Source organism: Pristiophorus japonicus, chromosome 11 (assembly GCF_044704955.1).
Source record: "Pristiophorus japonicus isolate sPriJap1 chromosome 11, sPriJap1.hap1, whole genome shotgun sequence".
Lineage (NCBI taxonomy): Eukaryota > Metazoa > Chordata > Chondrichthyes > Pristiophoridae > Pristiophorus > Pristiophorus japonicus.
In genome coordinates, this window is record NC_091987.1 from 129,771,259 (window position 1) to 129,793,990 (window position 22,732).

Below are 22,732 nucleotides of genomic sequence, written 5' to 3' on the forward strand. Positions count from 1 at the left end.
CTAGATGGCCTACTCCTGTTCCTAATTCTTATGTTCTTATGATCTTATGTTCTTATGTTCAGCCCAGCTAGGCCAGTTGCACAGCAGCCCAGCAAGGGCCCAACAAATGATTCAACAACACCAGCTTTCACACTGAGACGATCAACCAGGGCAAGAAGGGCCCCAGATCGACTCACATTGTAAATAGTTACACTATTGACACTTGCCGGGGGGAGGAGTGTTGTTATATATGTGGACTTGTATTTACTCTGTACAGCCACCAGAGGTCTCATCCCCTGGAGTCCCAAGGGATCCCATAATCCCTTGGGAGCACAGGTAATTAAGGTGGCTTCACAGGTTGGAGAGGCATTCTGGAGACCTGCAATAAAAGTCTAAGGTCACACTCTACTTTGAGCTCCCAGTGTTCAGTCTGACTCTTTCTCCATACACAAGACTGGATCCTCGTTCTCTTTCTTACCTGGGTTCCCCTTACTCTGCAAACTATCAGTCACACCAAATTCTGCACCTCTGAGGTGTGACCGAAGTCTGAAGAAAACTGTGCAGATACTGCTCCCCATCCCTTATGTGTCGGAGTGTCTCAACACACACTCCAGCTCAATGACTGCACTGGAGAGATTCGGGATGGAGACATCTACTGCAGACATATTTGCTAGGGACAGTCTTGTGTTGTCAAACTCCCACATACTGCAGTCCAGATACACAACCTGCTCTGCCATGTCTTGGTCTAACTGTGCTTCATTTATTTATGGTCTTTATTCAATTACTATAGTTATTAATTAGTTCAACTAATTAAGTTATAAATTTAATAAAGTGTCATAGTTTTCTAGTTTAAACCACTGTCCCAGTTTAGAGAAAAGTTAGAAATTCTCAACAACAACAACAACTTGTATTTATATCGCACCTTTAATGTAGTGAGAAATCCCAAGGCTCCTCACAGGAGTATTATGGGATAACAAATTTGACATCAAGCCGCATAAGTAGAAATTAGCACAGGAAAGGGGTAGGTTTTAAGGAGTGTCTTGAAGGAGGAAAGAGAGGCGGAGAGGTTTAGGCAGGGAGTTCCAGAGCTTGGGACCTAGGCAACAGAAGGCACAGCCACCAATGGTTGAGCGATTATAATCAGGGCTACTCAAGAGGGCAGAATTAGAAGAGCACAGACATCTTCGGGAGTGGGGAGGTTTTGGGGCTGGAGGAGATTAGAGATAGGGAGGGGCGAGGCCATAGAGGGATTTGAAAATAAGGATGAGAATTTTGAAATCGAAGCGTTGCTTAACCGGAAGCCAATGTAGGTCCGTGAGTACAGGGATGATGGGTGAGCGGAACGGTGCGAGTTAAGATACGGGCAACCGAGTTTTGGATCACATCTAGTTTATGTAGGGTAGAATGTGGGAGGCCAGCCAGGAGTGCGTTGGAATAGTCAAGTCTCGAGGTAACAAATCGCCACGCAATCATCTATCTGCTGTCCTGTGACGGAGGAGGCGGTACCTGTGCAGATCCAGCTACTATACTAGCCTCTAAATTACACATTCTGCCAGGATCTGAGGTGTTGTCTGCAAACGAGAGATGCAGTGACTTCTTCCTCCTCCTCTTCTCTCCTCTCACTCTCTGCGGTGCCCTTGGGGACGGGCTGCTCGGGTGCTTGCTGATTATCTGAAAGCAGAAAGGCACAAGATTCGGGTTATAGTGAGGGACAGGGTGGGGAAGAGAGAAATGCATGTATATAGCCAGAGTAGCTTGAAAGTGAGAAATGATTGTGGGATGAGGGGAAAGTAGGGTGCGAGAAGAAGGATTAGGATTGAACATACTGTTGTTGCCCCTAAGGGGGTGAACATTGCCAGTGGCCACGGCATCAAAAGTGTGGTGCCTAATTATATCCAGCTCCCGATTCTCCATCTGGCTCAGCTCTTCAATGTTCGCCTGTCCCCTCCTGCTCCCGGTGATTCTGTCCAAGTTTGGTCTGCAAGAAAAAGAGAAGTTCAGTGGAATTTGTTTGGGTGATGTGCCTACTATAGTTGAATAGCTCTCTGGGTAGAGATTGTTGGTAGACAGTGCTGGGGGTGTGGTGCATTGAGCAGTGTGTGGAGCTTGTGGTATAGTATATGGCATTTATTGAAACCTTCATTCACCCTGACCACCCATGGGAGGTCATTAAACTTCTTCCTGCACTGGGTGTGGGTCCTGGGGACCACAGTGCTGCCCGTAATGTGGTCCACAATCTCCCTCCACATCGTCCAGGGTATTTGTGGCATTGCTGTTGGGCAGCTGCAGACCCAACAAGCCTGATAATGAGGTGCTGCAGCATCAGTGAACCTACCCTTTAAGTAGTGGGAAAAGCCTGTGGCAATCATGAGTTGCAATATTGGTCCAGCTGTTCAGTGCAACGCCAATGAGCTTGAGTTTTAATGAGGAGTGTGCATGAATTTTGCGTACTACCTAGACCACCTTCAGGTGGCGTAGCTGAACCTTATTTAGTCTAAACACTGCCCATTTCTTGGTGATAACGAATTTCTATCCCTTGCTTGTGTTTGTGGACTCCATTTCCTTCTCCTTTCCCATTACATTTCTCTCAGTCTCTGGCATATTCCCCGGCTGCCTCTTATTCCCACTTCACACTCATTCCCCTCTCAATCACTTTGTTTCTTGTTCCTTTCCTGTCTGTGTCTCACTCACACGTTCCTTCTCCTCCCACTCCCTCTCCCTCTCTCATTTCTCCTCTGTCCCCCTCATTACATTTGTCATTCCCTTTTTCCTCTTCTATTATTTCTTTCCCCACTCTTTTCTGTCTGTTTCTCATTGTCTCCCTTCCTCAGTCCTTTCCTCCCTCATTCCCTATTTCTCCTTACCTTACCCATTCCCTCTCCTTTCATTGCGTTTCCCCTTGCCTGTCATTTCCTCTTCTCGGTTCCTCTATCTATCCCTCCCTTATTTCCTTTTTGTCCATCTCAGCTGTACCCCTCTCACTCATGATTTATTGCCTCCCTGTTCTCTAATTTCATTTTCCCTTCTCTTTTTCCATTCTTTCCTGTGTTCTATTCCCTATCTCTTATTCACTTATCCTTGTCTTTCATTTCCCCCCCCCTCCCTCTCCCATCCTATTCTAATTCCATCTCCGTCTCATTCTCTCTTTCACCAGCAGTAATTCTATGACCACAGAGAATAATTTCTTGCTCTTTCCTCCTAATTTATTTCACAGTGCTTTTACTGTCGGGTAATTTGACTCTATAATTGCATATTAGCAAAGGACATTTGAAACCAATCTGTCATTTCTTAGACATGGGAGGTTTGGGTATCAATAGTTTGTTACTGGGATAGGTACAAGAAAATGCTTTGGGAGAATGTTCTTGTCTAGGATGAATAAATACATGGATACCTGACCAATTTCCCTGTTGCAAGGTTTTTTTTATTCTTTGGAAGAATGAATGAGAGTATATTTTGGTAGTTACTGGACAGTTTTGTCACAATATTTGCAGGTGAAAACATTGGGTAGATTGGGATTATCAGTACAATGATTTACATGCTGGGAACCATGCATTTGTTGGGGGTCAGTTGCATTAAGTGACAGTTCCTAGAGTTTGTTTGGATATCAAGGGTTCTGCCTATAAAGAGAAGGGATTATGAAGAGGTTGTTTGGTGGGGTGAGTGGATGGTGTCTGGGCAATGCAGGCTTCTAAGAAGAGGCTCTAGATTGCCTGGTATCTCTGGAAGGCCAGGCAGAGTCTGTTTATTGATAGTCCTGACTGGCAATAAATACTGCAGATATTTCATCTGCACGGTTGTCTTGTGTTTGTGTGTGTGTGCGTGTGCGTGCATTCCTAAAATACTAATTCTATGGATCTGTATTTTTGTTTTAAGACAATTTGGAAAAATGTAGTGCAGTTTTTCCCACTGGTGATGAATGAACAATGTATATTTTGGTAGGCGTTGGCACTCTGTACTGAACAGGTAAGTGGATACCGAGCCAAGTAGGTTATAAATACTGCAGAATTATTTGAGGCCTGCACTGTAACATTTTGTTTCGCATTACAGGTTCAAAGGACCTTGTTGTAAAAGCACAAATATTAGCTGGTGGCAGAGGAAAAGGGGTATTTGAAGGTGGTTTGAAAGGAGGAGTCAGAATTGTTTATTCGTAAGTATTATAAGGTAAACCACATTTTTAATCCCTTCTTAAAGCATGTATACAAGGTTTGGCTGTTTGTAAGAGCATCTGTCTCTGTTTCCATACATGCAACAAGATCTGTCAACATGGAGAAATGTTTGGACAATGTTTTTTTTAAATGTACGTGATTGAAAACAATTAAAGTGGGTACAAACCCATTTAAACATTTTGGTCTGTGTTTACCTTCAAGAGTGAGGTACATTAAAATAGGCTGAATTTTCAGTCCGAAGTGAGTGGCTCACTCTAGATGATTGAGATTTGGCAGATCTGGTGTAACTAGAAATTGTGAAATTATATTCAAAATGAAACCATACATATGAATCCAAACCTGATTTGTAATTTTGCAGAAATGTGCATTTTTTTCTGATCAGGAATGGCTGAGTGCAGCTGGGATGCAAAGGTTAGCAGAGGCCAGGAATGTAACCCACATCCCAGCTCCATGGAGCAGTGCATTTTAAAATCTGGTGCAGCTGTTGAATACACTATAGGTATTCAGTCATTCAAAAAAATAACAATTATACTTAATTTGGACATGGTGTAATACACACATTAAGAAGGTTTTATGTCTGATGTTTTCAGCTCATAGCTTTAGTGGTAAGCCAGAAAAGCTACAATTCAATCAATACTAACACAGTCTGGTACTGACTCGCCTATTTTTACTGCAACCGAGCACTGTGCTGATGGCTTCATAGATTAATCCATTATAATCCCCATATTTCTTTCCTGACCAGCATGGCACTATGCCATTTGGTTCCTTGCTCCCATGCGAGGCCTCTCGAGCCTACTCCGCCATTTAATAAGATCATAGCTGATCTGATCATGGACTCGGCTCCACTTCCTTGCCCTCTCCCCATAACCCTTTATTCCCTTATCGCTCAAAAATCTGGCTATCTCTGCCTTAAGTATATTCAATGACCCAGCCTCCACAGCTCTCTGGGGCAGCGAATTCCACAGATTTACAACCCTCAGAGAAGAAATTCCTCCATCTCAGTTTTAAATGGGCGACCCTTTATTCTGAGACTATGCCCCCTAGTTTTAGTTTCCCCTATGCGTGGAAATATCCTCTCTGCATCCACCTTGTCTAGCCCCTTCATTATCTTATATGTTTCGATAAGATCACCTCTCATTCTTCTGAACTCTTTGCCCAACCTATCTTCATAAGTCAACCCTCTCCTCTCCGGAATCAACCTAATGAACCTTTTCTGAACAGCCTCCAGTGCAAGTATATCCTTCCTTAAATATGGAGACCAAAACTGCATGCAGTACTCCAGGTGTGGCCTTACCAATACCCTGTATAGTTGTAGCAGGACTTCTCTGCTTTTATACACTCTCCCCCTTGCAATAAAGGCCAACATTCCATTTGCCTTCCTGATTACTTGCTGTACCTGCATGCTAACTTTTTGTGTTTCATGCACAAGGATCCCCAGGACCCTTTGTACTGCAGCACTTTGCAATTTTTCTCCATTTAAATTATAATTTTCTTTTCTATTTTTTCTGCCAAAGTGGATAACCTCAGATTTTCCCACATTATACTCCATCTGCCAAATTTTTGCCTACTCACCTAGTCTGTCTATATTCCTTTGCAGATTTTTTTGTGTCCTCCTCACAATTTGCTTTCCCACCCATTTTTGTATCATCAGAAAACTTGGCAACATTACACTCTGTCCCTTCATCCAAGTCATTAATATAGATTGTAAATAGTTGAGGCCCCAGCACCAATCCATGCGGCACCTCACTAGTTACTGTTTGCCAACGGGAAAATTACCCATTTATCCCGACTCTCTGTTTTCTGTTAGTTAGCCAATCCTTTATCCATGTTAATATATTACCCCCAACCCTGTGAACTTTTATCTTGTGCAGTAACCTTTTATGTGACACCTTATCGAATGCCTTCTGGAAATCCAAATACACTAGTTATCCACCCTGCTCGTTACATCCTCAAAGAACTCCAGCAAATTTGTCAAACACGATTTCCCTTTCATAAAACTATGTTGACTCTGCTTAATTGAATTATGCTTTTTCAAATGTCCCGCAATTGCTTCCTTAATAATGGACTTCAGCATTTTCCTAACAACAGATGTTAGGCTAACTGGTCTATAGTTTCCTGCTTTCTGTCTGCCTCCTTTTTTAAATAGGGGCGTTACATTTGTGGTTTTCCAACCCGCTGGGACCACCCCAGAATCCAGGGAATTTTGTTAGATCACAATCAATGCATCCACTATCTCCGCAGCCACTTCCTTTAAGATTCATCAGGTCAGGGGACTTGTCCACCTTTAGTCCCATTATTTTACCGAGTACTTTTTCTTTAGCGATATTCCTCCCTCCCTATAGCCCCTTGATTATCCACTATTGGGATGTTTTTAGTGTCTTCTACTGTGAAGACCGCTACAAAATATTTGTTCAACGTCTCTGCCATTTCCCTGTTCTCCTTTATTAACTCCCAAGTCTCATCCTCTAGGCGTCCTAAAAGGACATCTGCAGCTTCCACACAGGGAAGACAGCAGCTTTCCCACTTCTGTGAGTCAGCCACAGTGGAGACACTTGAGGCGAAGTCGCAGGTTAGGCACATGTAAGAGGGGTTGTAAATGTTATGTTTCAAATAAAGCAATGTGGCGTGAGTACTGTAGACTTAAGTGTGACCTTAGTGTCTATATTCTGACTCCAGAGTGCTGGCACAGCATGGGAGGCCTGCTTATGTGCAGTGCTCCCAAGGGATGCTGGGATCCATTGGGACTCCAACAACTGTGCCCTCTGGTGGCGGTAGAATGCTGGTTACAAGGTGTTGCATACATAACATTATTCCTCCCCAAAGTCAATAGTACACTTATTTACAGGGTGAGATGCTCTTGGGGCTTTCCACTCCCTAGTCAATCGTCTCGGTACAAACACAGGTGCAGGTGAGTTGGTTGGGTCTTCACTGGGCTGCTGCGCAGCTGGCCTTGCTGGGCTGCTGGGGATGATGAGTTCAGCTTCATGGTCAACCGTGCTGTCGGTTGCCACTTGTGTGTGTATCGGAGGGTCGAAGTTGGTGGTGTCCTCTTTAGGTTGCTCGTGGCTGTCTGTGAATCGCAGTTTGGTTTGGTCCAAATGCTTTCTGCAAGTTAGTCCTTTTGCAAGTTTGACCTCAAACACTCTACTCCCTTCTTTGGCTACGGCAGTGCCAGCAAGCCATTTGGAACCATGTCTATAGTTGAGTACAAATACAGGGTCATTGACTTCAATATCGCGTGACAAATTTGTGCAATCATGGTACGTGCTTTGTTGATGCCGCCTGCCCTCCATGATCATGGAGATCAAGGTGGACTAGAGAGAGCCTTCTTTTGAGTGCCCTTTTCATGAGCAGTTCGGCAGGGGGCACCCCAGTGAGTGAGTGGGGTCTTGTGCGGTAGCTGAGCAGGACTCCAGACTGGCGGGTCTGCTGGGCGTCTTCTTACACACGTTTCAAGCTTTGCTTGATGGTTTGGACTGCCCGTTCTGCCCGGCCGTTAGTTGCGGGCTTGAACGGGGCAGATGTGTGACGTGCTTGATCCCATTGCAGGTCATGAATTCCTTGAATTCAGCGCTGGTGAAGCACGGCCCATTGTCACTGACAAGGACATTAGGCAGGGCGTGCATGGCAAACATGGCTCGTAGGCTTTCGATGGTGGCAGTGGACGTGCTTACAGACATTATTACACACTCAATCCATTTTGAATAAGCATCCACAACAACCAAAAACATTTTGTCTAGAAACGGACCAGTGGAATCAGCGTGGATCCTAGACCACGGTTTGGAGGGCCGTGACCACAAACTTAGCGGTGCCTCCCTGGGTGCATTGCTCAGTTGAGAGCAAGTGTTGCACTGGTGCACGCAAGACTCCAAATCTGAGTCGATGCCAGGCCACCACACATGGGATCTGGCTATAGCTTTCATCATTACTATGCCAGAGTGGGTACTGTATAGGTCGAGTATAAACGTTTCCCTGCCTTTCTTAGGCAAAACCACGCGATTACCCCACAAAAGACAGTCCACCTGTATGGACATTTCGTCTTTGCACCGCCGGAACGGCTTGATCTCTTCATGCATCTCCGCTGGGACGCTGGACCAGCTCCTATGGAGGACACAGTTTTTTTTTTTTACAAGGGACAGTAAAGGATCCTGGCTGGTCCAGGTCCTGATCTGGTGGGCTGTAACGGGTGACTTTTTGTTTTCAAATGCATCCATCACCAAGAGCAAGTCTGCAGGCTGTGCCATTTCCACCCCGGTGATGGACAATGGTAGCTAACTGACTGAGAGCATCAGCGCAGTTCTCTGTGCCTGGCCTGTGGCGAATTACATGGTTATATGCAGACAGCGTGAGCGCCCATCTTTGGATGCGAGCAGAGGCATTAGTATTAATATCTTTGCTTTCTGAGAATAGCGATATGAGCGACTTATGGTCAGTTTCTAACTCTAACTTAATCCCAAACAGATACTGGTGCATTTTTTTTCACCCCGTAAACGCATGCCAGAGCTTCTTTTTCAGTCATGCTGTAGGCCCTTTCGGCCTTGGACAAACTCCTGGGCGCATAAGCGACCGGTTGCAATGTTCCTGATTCGTTTGCTTGTTGTAACACACCCGACCCCGTACGAAGACGCATCGCAAGCTAGCACTAAACGTTTACATGGGTCATACAGAATAAGCAGTTTGTTGGAACATATCAGATTTCTGGCTTTCTCAAAAGCAGTATCTCGTGATTTCCCCCATACCCAGTCATCTCCCTTGCGTAGCAACAAATGTAGAGGTTCGAGCAAGGTGCTTAACCCAGGTAGGAAATTACCAAAATAATTGAGAAATCCCAGGAACGACCGCTCCGTCACGTTCTGTGGTTTCGGCGCGTTCTTTATGGCCTCCGTCTTGGCGTCGGTGGGTCAGATGCCGTCTGCTGCAATTCTTCTCCCTAAGACTTGACCACTGGCACCAGGAAAACACACTTCGAGCGTTTCAACCTGAGTCTCACACGATCTAGCCGACTTAGAACCTCGTCCAGGTTCTGCAAGTGTTCGATGGTGTCCCGACCTGTGATCAATATGTCATCCTGGAAAACCATGGTGCGCGGAACCGACTTTAGCAGACATTCCATGTTCCTTTGAAAAATAGCCGCGCATCTATTGTAGATGAACAGACCTTTGTGCGTGTTGATGCAGGTGAGGCCTTTCAAAGATTCTGCCAGCTCCTGCATCATGTAGGTTGAGGTCAGGTCCAACTTGGTGAATGTCATCCCTCCTGCCAGCGTCGCAAATAGGTCGTCTGCCTTGGGTAGCGGATACTGGTCCTGCAGCGAAAAACGGTTAATCGTTACTTTATAGTCCCTACAAATTCTGACCGTGCCATCGCCCTTGAGAACCGGAACAATCGGACTGGCCCATTCGTTGAACTCCACCGACGCGATGATGCCCCTCGTTGCAGCCTGTCCAGCTCTATTTCCATTTTCTCTTGCATCATGTATGGCACCGCCAGTGCCCTGTGGTGGATGGGTCATGTACCGGGAACCAAGTGGATCTGCACCTTCGCCCCAGAGAAATTTCCGATGCCTGGCTCAAACACCGACGGGAACTTGCTCAAAACTTGGGCACATGAGGCGTCGTCGACAGATGAAAGCGTTCGGATGCCGTCACAGTTCTAGCGGATTTTTCCCAGCCAACCTTCAGCCGAACAGTGTGGGGCCATCTTCTGGTACAATCCATAGTGGTAGTTCGTGCACAGCTCCATCATAGGAGACTTTTATTGCTGCACTGCCAATTACAGGGATCAGCTCTTTTGTGCAAGTTCTCAACTTGGTATGAATAGGGCTCAGCTTGGGCCTTTGTGCCTTGTTGCACCACAGCCTCTCGAAGGCCTTTTTGCTCATGATAGACTGACTCGCATCCGTGTCCAATTACATGGATACTGGAATTCCATTCAGTTCAACTTTTAACATGATCGGTGGATATTTTGTGGTGAAGGTGTGTACCCTGTACACTTCTGCCTCCTCAGTTCGAGTCTCTAGTTCAGTTTGATCCGCCATGGATCGGTCTTCCTCTGCAACGTGGTGGTTTGCAGCTCGTCTGCACATTTGCTGGAGGTGTCCCATTGTTCCACAGCCTTTGCACGCATAGTGTTTGAAGCGGCATTGATGGGCTTGATGATCACCTCCGCAGCGCCAACAAGGTGTTAATCGCTTCGCATTCACACTTGATGGAGGACTCTGAGGTCGTGCAGCTGCAGGCGTGTACGTTCTGCCATTTGCATTTCTGCCTGAAAATGACGTTACTTTGTGTACAGTTCTTGCCGATGCATTGTTATGCTGCAAAATTTGTTTGGTGTTATCGCTGGTGGACATAAATGCCTGGGCTATCATTATGGTTTTGCTCAGGTTCGATATTTCAACAGTCAATAGTTTGCGAAGGATAACCTCATGGCCAATGCCAAGCACAAAAAAAAGTCTCTTAGCATTTGCTCCAGGAATCCACCAAATTCGCAATGTCCTGCAAAAGGCGCCTTAGTTCAGCGACGTAGCTCGCCACTTCCTGGCCTTCAGACCGTTGACATGTATAAGATTGATACCTTGCCATCAGAACGCGCTCCTTCGGATTTAGGTGTTCCCGGACCAGCGTACACAGTTCTTCTTATGATTTGGTTGTTGGTTTCACCGGAGCAAAAAGATTCTTCATGAGGCCATAGGTTGTTGCCCCTCAGACGGTGAGGAGGATCGCCCTTCGTTTGGCAGCGTTCTCATTCCCTTCCAGCTCGTTGGTCACGGAGTATTGGTCGAGTCGCTCCACGAAGGCTTTCCCGATCGTCGTCATCTGAGAATTTCTCCAGGATACCAACAGTTCTCTGCATTTTCGCGTGATGGTTCGTTATCTATTACTCGTCGCCAGTTGTTATGTCTCAAATAAAGCAATGTGACTGAGTACTGTAGACTTGATTAAGTGTGACCTTAATCTCTTTCTTCTGACTCCAGACTGCTGGCACAGCATGGGAGGCCTGCTCATATGCAGTGCTCCCAAGGGATGCTGGGATCCCTTGGGACTCCAACAGATGCGCCCTCTGGTGGCGGTAGAATGCTGGTTACAAGTTGTTGCATACATAACAATAAGGAAATGCACAAGGGTGGTAAATGACGTTTGTTATTTTTCTGCACTGTTTATTTTGGTAGTTGTTTGGAGTTAGATTGATTATGTATTAAATCTTTATTTTTCGCACCTATATCTGGGCTGCTGTATAATGTGAGGTGAGCATCATCATCATCATAGGCAGTCTCTCATAGTCGAGGATGACTTACTTCCACTCTCAAAATGAGTTCTCAAGTGACTGAAGAGTCCAATGTGGGACCTACAGTCTCTGTCACAGGTGGGGCGAACAGTGGTTGAAGGAAAGGATGGGTGGGGAGCCTGGGTTGACGCACGCTGTTTGTGCTTGGTTTCTGTTTGCTCTCGGCGATGAGACTCAAAAGTGCTTACCGCCCCCTCGGATGCTCTTCCTCCACTTTGGGTGGTCGTGGGCTATGAATTCCCAGGAGTTGGTGAGGATGTTGCATTTTATCAAGGAGGGTTTGAGGGTGTCCTTGAATTGTTTACTTTGCCCACCAGGGGCTTTCTTTCTGTGTCGAGGCTCCGAGAAGAGCGCTTGCTTTGGGAGTTTTGTGTCGGGCATGTGGACGATGTGGCCTACCCAGCGGAGCTGATCGAGCATGGTCAGTGCTTCGATGCTGGGGATGTTAGCCTGGGCGAGAATACTGACATTGATGTGTCTGCCCTCCCATTGGATTTGCAGGATCTTGCGGAGGCATTGCTGGTGGTACTTCTCCAGTGCTTTGATGTGTCTGCTGTATATAGTCCACGTCTCTGAGCCATGTAGGAGGGCAGGTATCACTTCTGCCCTGTAGACCATAAGCTTGGTGCCAGACTTGAGGTCCTGGAATTCAAACACCCTCTTCCTCCGGTGACCGAAGGCTGCGCTGGCGCACTGAAGGTCGTGTTGGACCTCGTCATCGATATCTGTCCTGACTGACAGTAGGCTCCCGAAGAATGGAAAATGGTCCACGTTGTCCAAGGCCTCACCGGGCCTTTTGATAACCAGGGGGCAGTGCTGTGTGGCAGGGTCAGGTTAGTGGAGGACCTTTGTCTTACGGATGTTTAGTGTTTTGAGTAAGGCCCATGCTTTCATACACCTTGGTGAAGGTGTTGACGATGGCTTGGAGTTTGGTCTCCCGAGTGTGCGCAGACGCAAGCATTGTCTGCGTACTATAGTTTGATGACCGAGGATGGGATGACCTTGGATCTAGCCTGGAGGCGGCGGAGGTGGAACAGATTCCCATTTGTTACCGTGCGGAATGCTGAGCTGGGGCGACGATTCCAGTCTGAGCCTGGATTTAGATTTCAGTTCTCTCTCTCTCAATCTCGGGATCTCTCTCTCTCTCTGTCGTTCCCCCACCCCCCCTTTTTCTCTTTCCTTATTCCTATATTTCTATTTCTCTCTCTCCCAATCAAATCTTCTCTCTGTTTCTCATTCCCTTTCCTCACTTCTGTCTCTTTCTCTTTTCTCTCTTGCTTCCTTCCCTCCCTCTCTCTCTTGCGCCCGCCCTTGCCCACCTCGGTGGGGTTGTAGGACCGGAGGAGGTTACAGAGATGGGGACTGGCGAGGCCATAAAGGGATTTAAATACAAGAAAGAGGTTGATCAAACCTAACACACCTTTCTTGAATTCATTATGCTATTTAACAAGTTATGCTTTTCCAATTTTACATATTTGAACAGCTTTATTGTTCTCGATTACATAGAATTACATCTCAGCCCAACTGTTTGTGTATACATGAGCCTCCTCCTATTCTAATTATCTCTTTCCACCTTGCCCCTAAATCTCTCTTCCCTTCTCCATTATCAAGCCTTGTGTGTGAATGCTATCTTTATTTATCCATGGTGTCTCATTCTTGTATTCTCTAGTTTACCTCCCTTAGCTCTATCCTCATTCCCTCATTGCTACTCCAGCCAAAAGCCCACTGCATTCATGACAGCTTTATTAGCTGAATTTTAAAAATCTATCACCTTAAGATTGCTAGACGAGGTGCCCCAGGAATTAATCTGTGCCTGGCAGGCATTGGTTTACTAATTGTACCTTCGAGAACGCATAGTGATGTATTTTGTATGATCATGTAACAAAACACTAAGACACTTTGGGGTCAATATTAACACTCGCGATGGGGGCGTTAAAGATGGCGAAACGCGACCCCAAATCGCCATGTACGTGCCTGTTGCTATTTTTACGGCGGCAGGTTGTGTGCTGTGTCTGTGTCCTGACTTGGAGACGTGGAACATTTCATTAACCTATTTAAATCAGACTCCCACAGTGCAATTGCTTGTGGGCCAGGAGGAGCATGGGTGCTCCCCCAGCCACTCCAGTAAACCTGTTGATCGAGGCTTCTCCTTGCCTCCGCACTTGGCTGGTCGCCCCTTCCTTGGCAATCTCGAGCCTTCTGCCCCGCCATCTTTCCCTCCTTCCCAAATACCAGTCTGACTTTCTCCCCCACCACCCGCAAACCTGCAATTTTCTTTTCCCTCCCAGTTGCTGGTTTGACTACCAGACGGGGAACGGAATTTTAAAAAAATCATGAGGAGGGCCTGCTGTTAAATTCGGCAGGATGTCTGCGTCCCTGGGATTTCTGGGTTTCCCCCCCACCCACTACCTTGCTCCCTCCCTGCCTCCCCCTAAATATCAAGGCCTTTGTTTCAGGGGTGTCTGTATGAAGGAAACAAATCATTTCTAGCACTACTGTATCTTAAAGTGAGCCTTTCAAAAGATTTTATCTCATTCATACTGAGTAGTTCAGGAGATGTCTCATTCATATTGTGAAGTCTTTCTGCATGTCTAGCAATGAAAAGCAAGTTGGTTGATGACTTATCTCCATTACAGTCCAGAGGAAGCCCGGGATATCTCTTCGAAAATGATTGGAAAGAAGTTATTTACCAAACAGACAGGAAAGAAAGGAAGGATATGCAACCAGGTGTTTATCTGTGAGCGAAGGTACTCGAGGAGAGAGTATTACTTTGCAATAACACTGGAAAAGTCATTTCAGGTGAGTAACATAGCCAAGTTTGGTGATTTTATTTCTTCTTGTAGTGCTGGGTTCATTTTTGTTGTGTGACATTGTTTAAAACAAAAATGAAGTTCATATTTTTCTACTTTATGTTCTATTGAGGGAACCCTGAAGTAGGAGATTTAATAGGGATATGCTTCAGTCAGCTTTAGGTTCAAAATCTTTTGTTTCTTCTGCCTCGAGAGTATAGATTATTTATAATGTGTAGAGTGTGAATTAAAAAATACAGGACCATTGCCCTATCACCTTTAACAGTGAAACGTCCCAAGGTGCTTCACGGTAGTGTAATTAAACAAAGAAATTGATATTGAGCCAAAGAAGGAGACATTAGGACAGGTGACAAAACACTTGGTCAGAGATAGGTTTTATGGAGTGTCTTAAAGGAGGGGAGAGAAGTCCTGGTGTTTCTGGGCCCAAGTTTCGGCATCTGGTGAAAACGGCGCACCTCCGAGACTTACGTGACCTGCCTGGGCTCGAAGGTGCACCGGAATATTCTGCAGCAATTCTTCAGTCCTCCTGGACCGTGGCGTGGTGCAGCGTAGTCTCTCTGGGGAGGAGCCTGCCTGCAGGGGGGCAGAGGGGGGATCATGCCACCTTCTCAGTGCCGACAGCGTTGCGCAAGGCGCGTTGGAGCATAAGCGCCTGCGCAATACCGGAGGGAGCGTGGGTACCAGGAGGAGCAGGGACGTGGATACCGGGAGGGGGAGGGGGGGGGGGGGGGCAGCGTGGCAACAGGGATGGAGGAGCGTGGGTTGGGAGTCACTCAATGATCGAAGGGCCGGAGGAGAGAGCAGGGGTGCCTCCGTCCAGCCTTCCCCCCCCCCCCCCCCACACCCTCCACCGCACACCCCCCACCCACACACACCCCCCACACACACACACCTCCCCCCACACACACACCTCCCCCCACACACACACCTCCCCCCACACACACACCTCCCCCCACACACACACCTCCCCCCACACACACACCTCCCCCCACACACACACCTCCCCCCACACACACACCTCCCCCCACACACACACCTCCCCCCACACACACACCTCCCCCCACACACCACCCCCGCGCGCACACGCACCCCCCACTGTCAGATACAGAGAGAGAGAGTCACTACAGTGAGAAACACTGACAGAGACACCTTCCCTTCACAAAGGTAGGACTTCTCTTTTGTATTGATTGATTACTTATTACTTTGGTCTTGGTGCTTTAGGTGCAGGGTTCCTTCTATTTTTTATTAATTAATTGCTTATTACTTTTTGTGCTTCGTTTAGTGCTTGGTGCTTTAAATGTACTGCTTTGTTTAGTGCTTAACGCTTTAAATGTACTTTGCTTCTTTAATGTTGTTGTGAAGGTATTTATGGAAAATGTTGTTGTGAAGGTATTTATGGAAAATCCTCTAACTTCCCTTACCCCCCGCTGTTGTGATGTTGATGTGTCCTTTGTGTTTAATGCTTCCCACCTGCCGTCTCTGGCTGTGCCTGCACTAAACTTAACTCGAGGTAAGGTTTTTCAGAACTTACAAACGTGGACACTTACTACAAACTAACTTAGGATGGAGTAAGTTTTCACTGCCGAAACTTGCAAAACAAGCCTGAGTGGCTGGACACACCCCCTTTTGGAAAAAAAAGTACCTTGCCTAAAGCCAACCTAAACTAACTCACTAGAACTGGAGCAAACTAATATCCGAGAATTGCAATTTCTAACATACTCCAAACTAAACTAGTTGTTCCAAAAAACTAGGAGCAACTCCACCCGAAACTTGGGCCCATGGTTTCTAAGCAGGCCCCTCTTAAATCTGTACTGCTTTGGTGTGTGGAGGATGTGAAATGAAAAAAAAAGATAATGCCTCCCATTCTATGATTCTATGCAAGGTATTCATTCTTCAAATGATGTACTTATTCCACCAAATTATTTGTTTAGCTTCAAGTTGTAACTAACTGATGCAGTAGCTCAGGTCATGGGGCTTGGCATGGCAATAGCTTGCTGGTCCTGCACATTCCTATGGTCTTGAGCTGTTTCATCTTCCCTTGTTCAGGAACACCGAGGTTGAAGTTACTTGTCCTGTTGGGGAAACAAATAATTTGTACATACTGCAAACTTGTGTGTAATATGGGGAAAATGTTCTCCTTTCTTCCAAAGAGAAAGGGTGGGGGATCTTTTGATTAGGCTCATAACTACTTATTGCAAATGGTGGTGAATGTATGGAATGGATTGCTAAGGAAGGCAGTGAGGTCTGATTGTATCAATGACTTAGTGAGTTGGATAAGTACCTGGAAAAAAAATTGATGGAGCGTGAGGTATTGTTGGATGTGATATTTCCTAGGCAATGGGCTATTCAGATGCATCACAGTGGTCTTTGCTGACCCTGCATATTCTTACGGTCCCAAGATGTGTCTTGGGATCAAAGAGCTTGTGCTTTTGCACCGTATATTAAGCAGAATTCATGTGTTATGAAAGAATGCTTGAAAAATTGTGCTTTTATCCTGGAATAAAAAAGTCTCAACAGATCTAATAGAGGTTTTCAAAATTATGAAAGATTTTGAGGGAAAATTGTGAAATGTTGTTACTACTACTTGTTGAATTGGTAACGAGGACATCGACTAAGATTTCTCACTAGAAGAATAAAAAGGAAAAGTTGAAGGAATGTTTTCACATAGAAGATTATTGGCATATGGGATGCTTTAGGACAAGTGACTATTGAGGCAGAGGCCAGTAATATAATTTAAAAGGGCTTTGTGTAAGTATTTGAGAATGAGAATATATGAAAGGACGGGGAAGTAGAATTAGATTAGACAGCTCCAGTTGATGAGCCAGAACAAGCACAAAGGGCCAAATGTCCTGTAACTTCAATGGTTCTAACAGTCTTTGAGTTGGATTCATTTATTCATGTTCATGAAATGTATATTTGATCCAAATATTTTTGTAATTGCATTACATACTTCAGTCTATGTACTGTTGTAAATATGAAAGTACAATTTGAATTTGATTTCAATCTTTAAAATTTAAAAAATATGAATTAAAGAACTCATTGAAGGGATCAGTTCCTTCTGTGTTTCGGGTCAGTATGGGTATCTGTCATTGGTATCCATGCAAACAAACTTGTGACTGCATTTCCTGCCCACTTTCTTTGATAACCGTGGCCCTGTAATTGTGACTTCTCCGGTTGCTTACGATGTGCGCATGCGCCCAAAGAAGTTCTGGGTTTAGGCGCGCAAAGCGCATATGCCGAAATCCGGCATTTGCGAACTCAAAATTTCTTGACAGTTCCAATGCATCCCCGGGAGAAGGGCCTTCGTGGGTGGAGATTAACCCTTGCCCAGCGAATGTCCTTAAAACTTTTACGCCTGGTAAAAGATAGTAAAATTAAATTTTATCACTAATTTTTATATTGAGAATCCAATCCATTTATTTTATTTTTAATCCTATTAAAACATTTTTAAAACATATTTTCAAAAACATTTTTTTTTTCCTAAAACATTTAATTTAATTCAATTTCCATTAATTTTAAATATAAGAACATAAGAAGTAGGAGTAGGCCTTTTGGCCCCTCGAGCCTGCTCCGCCATTCAATAAGATCATGGCTGATCTGATCATGGGCTCAGCTCCTGCCTGCTCCCTATTACCCTTGACTCCCTTATCACTCAAAAATCTGTCTATCTCCGCCTTAAATATATTCAATGACCCAACCTCCACAGCTCTCTGGGGCAGAGAATTCCATAGATTTACAACCCTCAGAGGAGAAATTCTTCCTCATCTTAGTTTTAAATGGGCGACCCCTTATTCTAAAGCTATGCCCCCTAGTTCTAGATTCCCCCATGAGTGGAAACATCCTCTCTGCATCTACCTTGTCGAGTCCCCTCAGTAGCTTGTATGTCTCAATAAGATCACCTCTCATTCTTCTAAACTCTAATGAGTATAGGCCCAACCTGCTCAACCTTTCTTCATAAGTCAACCCCCTCATCTCCGGAATCAACCAAGTGAACTGTCTCCAATGCAAGTATATCCCTCCTTAAATAAGGAGACCAAAACTGTACGCAGTACTCTAGTTGTGGCCTCCCCAATACCCTGTACAGTTGTAGCAGGACTTCTCTGCTTTTATACTCCATCCCTCTTGCAATAAAGGCCAACATTCCATTTGCCTTCCTGATTACTTGCTGTACCTGCAAACTAACTTTTTGTGTTTCATGCACAAGGACCCCCAGGTCCCTCTGTATTACAGCAATTTGTAATTTATCTCCATTTAAATAATAACTTGCTTTTTTATTTTTTCTGCCAAAGTGGACAACCTCACACTTTCCCACATTATACTCCATCTGCCAAATGTTTGCCCACTCACTTAGCCTGTCTATATCCCTTTGCAGATTTTTTGTGTTTTCCTCACAACTTGCTTTCCCACCGATCTTTGTATAATCAGCAAACTTGGCTACATTACACTCAGTCCCTTCATCCAAATCATTAATATAGATTGTAAATAGTTGAGGACCCAGCACCGATCCCTGCAGTACCCCACTAGTCACTGTTTGCCAACCAGAAAATGACCCGTTTATCCCAACTCTCTGTTTTCTGTTAAATAGCCAATCCTCTATCCATGCTAATATATTACCTCCAACCCCGTGAATTTTCATCTTGTGCAGTAACCTTTTATGTGGCATCTTATCGAATGCCTTCTGGAAATACAAATACACCACTTCCACTGGTTCCCCCTTATCCACCCTGCTCATTACATCCTCAAAGAACTTCAGCAAATTTGTCAAACATGATTTTCCTTTCATAAAACCATGCTGACTTTGCTTGACTAAATTATGCTTTTCCAAATGTCCTGCTACTGATTCCTTAATAATGGACTCCAGCATTTTCCCGACTATGTGACTACATAATAAATATGTGAGGTTTTTTTTATTTATTGTGTTGTGCTTCTGTGTTTTGGGAGGTATTCTCATTGATAGTAATGGGAGCTCATACAAATGGAACTCACCATTATTATCAATGAAAATACTCCATGTTCATTGGTGGTCCAGGCCCACGTTATCCCAGGTTGCGCTTACGCTCCTGGCATCCGTAGGCCTCTACGCTGGGCTGCACATCTAGGCCTCGGACCGGAAGTGTTCATTCCTCTGGGACCACCAGATATGTCGTTAAATGCCTCCAACCACAATTTTTGGCCCTGTGGTCTGCTCTTATTGTAAAATACTGATAGCAGCATATTCTAGCACTGGAAACAGTAAATCTGATTTTAAACATTCTACTATATTAGTGGAGCTTTCTGTAAACTTGCAGATTTAGATTTTTGGCCAGAGTTCATAGACTGGTATTACATCCCCCATGGATAATCCAAGGTTTGGACTGCAGAATGGAGCATTTGTGAGGGGAGGGAGTATGGTGCAGGAGATCGGAGTAGTAGAATGGGGAACAGAACATAGAGCTCAATTTTCCCCAAAGCTTTTTTTTTGACTTCCTTGAAGAGTTATGCCTGTTTTTTTTGGGCCCAAGTATGCCAAAAAAAAATGTTCTCAGTTTCCCCATTGGCTTTCTTCATTTTGGCGCAGCCTAACCTGTCCTTTAGTTTTGGGGGTGGAGCCTTGATCTGTGCCAAAAAGATCAGGCTGCCTTGGTAACCAGGGACACGATGCGAGCTGAGGCTGCAAAGTGAAATGTACAGCCAGCTCCCAACACATTGCATCAATTTTAAAACACATTGCATCAACTGAAAAATACATTCAAATATTTTGCAGCAACTTACCTCCAATTATTAAAGCCGGTCCCGCTCTCTTGCCCTGGCCGGAAGGCTTGCCGATCCGCTCTCCCGCCCGAATGGCGTCCCAAGTCTCCTCTTTTCTCTTCTCTTCTCTTCTCTTTTCTCTTTTCACCTTTTCTCCTTTTCTCTTTTTTCTCTCTCCTTTTTTTTTCTCTTCTTTCTTCTCTTCACTCTCCGCTGATTTCCTTACGTGCGCCAATTTCTTTAACTCTCCAGAAGGTTTTTCTGCAGAGGCCATATATGCTGGGCTAAGCAGAACTGGTGTAACTCTCAGCTGGCCAAACTTGCCTAAATGGCCACAATTGGCACAGGTAGCAGGTTATGTCCCCATTGGCTGAAAAAAAACTAACTTAAAAAATCGTAACTGAGTTATGTAGGTGCAGTTTGGGGAAACTGTTTTTTTTTAAACTTAGGCTAAAAAAAAAAGCAGCCTGCTCCCCAAAAAAACAGCACAAATTACTGGGGAAAATTGAGTCCATAGAACTGGGGAATGGAGCTAGAATGAATTTGCATTTATACAGCGTTGTTTATCTTCTCAAGATGTCCGAAATTGCGTCATATTGCTTTTTGAATTTTGGGCTAGACTTTCAGCATTCATCCGTCCATTTACTGCCCATTTTACCGCCAAGAAGCTCGTTATTGCCCATATGTGTGTTTAAATGGAAACTACCGCCCATTTATCGCTGGCGGTAAATTTGGCATTCAATTACCGCCGGCGATGAGCGAAACCGTCCATCTTTTTTTAAAATCAGATCTGACGTCATCACTCTATATAATGGAAACTATCGCCCAAATACCACCCAAATTATCGCCGAGCGCTACTTTCGGCAATTCGCCCAAATACCGCCCAAATTACCGCCTGCCCAGACCTTTCAGGCCTCAGCTGACGACAGTACCTTCTGGAACCTTGGTACTGGAATGTACAAGGCCAGAAGAAACAGCCTTTATCCCCCTTATGGGATCCTGCAGAAACTGATTCGTTAACCCTTGACTTGCTTGTATCCCTAATGCCAAATTTTCTCTTACATGCTGCATTTCTCAGCACGCCACACATCGATGCATTCGCAAGGTGACTGAAGCCCTTTACACACGCAGGATAGACTTTACAAACTTCCCTATGACCAGGGAGGTACACAGTGAGGGGGCTTTGGGGTTCTCGACAATAGCAAACTTCCCCAAGGTCCAGGGCACAATAGACTGCACACACATCGCCATGCGAGCACCTTTAGAGGAGTCAGAGGTTTACCGTAACTGGAAGGGATTCCACTCATTGTCGACCACAAGCAAATAATCATGGCAGTAAATGCCAATTTTTCAGGGAGCATTCATAATGCGCACATTTTGCGTGAGAGCACTGTCTCCAACCTTTTTAGGAGTCAGTGCTGGGTGACAAAGGATATGGCCTTGCTACCTGGCTCTTGACCCCCCCCTCCATAAGCTGTGCATCGCTAGAATCAGTCATATAGACACACACAAAGACACTTCAAAGACAATTGGAGTACTGAAGCAGCGCTTCAGATGCCTGGACCACGCTGGAGGCAGCCTACAATACCACCCTGAGCAGGTCGCTGAGTTCATTGTGGTGTGTTGCATGTTGCACAACTTCACTATCAGAGGGAACAGGAATTGCCAGATGGGACTGCCGATCCACCTCAGGAGAGAGGGGAGGAGGACGAGGACCTCGGGGAGGACAAATCCGCCTGGTGATGAACCCATGCCCCCGCCACCACCCCCCCCCAACCACAGGAGAAGCCCCGTGGTAGTTACGCAACTGCAAGACTGTTGTGTCAGCAGCTCGTAAATGAATGCTTTGCTTGAAGTTACGTTGGTGACAGTTACCTTACGTTTCATCCTTGCCTGGCCATTGTTTGCAACCCTTGTATTGATGGTTAACTTTCTGTTTATAAAAGACATTGCAGAACAATTAATTGTAAGTATAATAAAAATCTTTTATAATTTAACACAAGTGAAAAAACCTTTTTTAGAAATTCATACTTGCATATAATTTTTAAACGAAAAAAAAATTAACAGATACAAACATTGAAAACATTTAAACAGAATAGAAACACCCATACCTCCCCACCAAACAGTTAACAATTTTTTAATATCAATTGAAATAATAACAAAACCCAACCAGGCAGAATTTCTACCTGCAGCCACCGTTCCCTCTGCCTCTAACACCCCTGACCGTAACACACCCTTTTCACCTTAACATTGCCACTGCCCCTGGTCCTAACCAAATTAGCTCCAAGCTGTCTTGTAGCAGGGCACCTCGAGCGTCTTGAGCTTGTAATTTCTGTTTTAAAAAAAAAAAAAATGAAATCTAGATATCAATGACAAATGGCCTACTCCAGCTCCTATTTCTTATGTTCTTATTTCTTATTTCCATTGGTTGGGCCTCTGTCACATGTCATACTTCATTGGTTCACAGTGCTATCAATGAAACAGGGTTGTTTTGTGTAGAATGTGATTGTTGAATACTTTACCAATGAGCACCCAGGAGAATGGTACTATAGAGACTTGGGACACCAAAAGCATTTATGTAGATAAAAGTATTTTCTACACTTACCACTAGATAGCAGCACAGCACTTTAAACAGGAAATGTACAATTTGTACTTGCAATGTTAAGGTATTCTAGTGTTTCTGAAACATTGCAAGAAACTTAAATAACTGAGTACTGAAAAAGAATCCATTAAAAAAAGGTATTTACAGATTGTTGTGTT

General features: G+C 44.9%; 1 protein-coding gene across 1 annotated transcript in view; it reads left to right on the forward strand.

The window, feature by feature from the left end:
- LOC139276294 (succinate--CoA ligase [ADP-forming] subunit beta, mitochondrial-like) overlaps positions 1-22,732 on the forward strand; it is a 120,028-nt gene that overhangs the window by 47,635 nt on the left and 49,661 nt on the right. The window contains exons 3-4 of the mRNA XM_070894062.1: positions 4,027-4,126; positions 14,069-14,231. Of these exons, the coding sequence (XP_070750163.1) occupies positions 4,027-4,126; positions 14,069-14,231 (263 nt within the window). The remainder of the gene's footprint in view (positions 1-4,026; positions 4,127-14,068; positions 14,232-22,732) is intronic.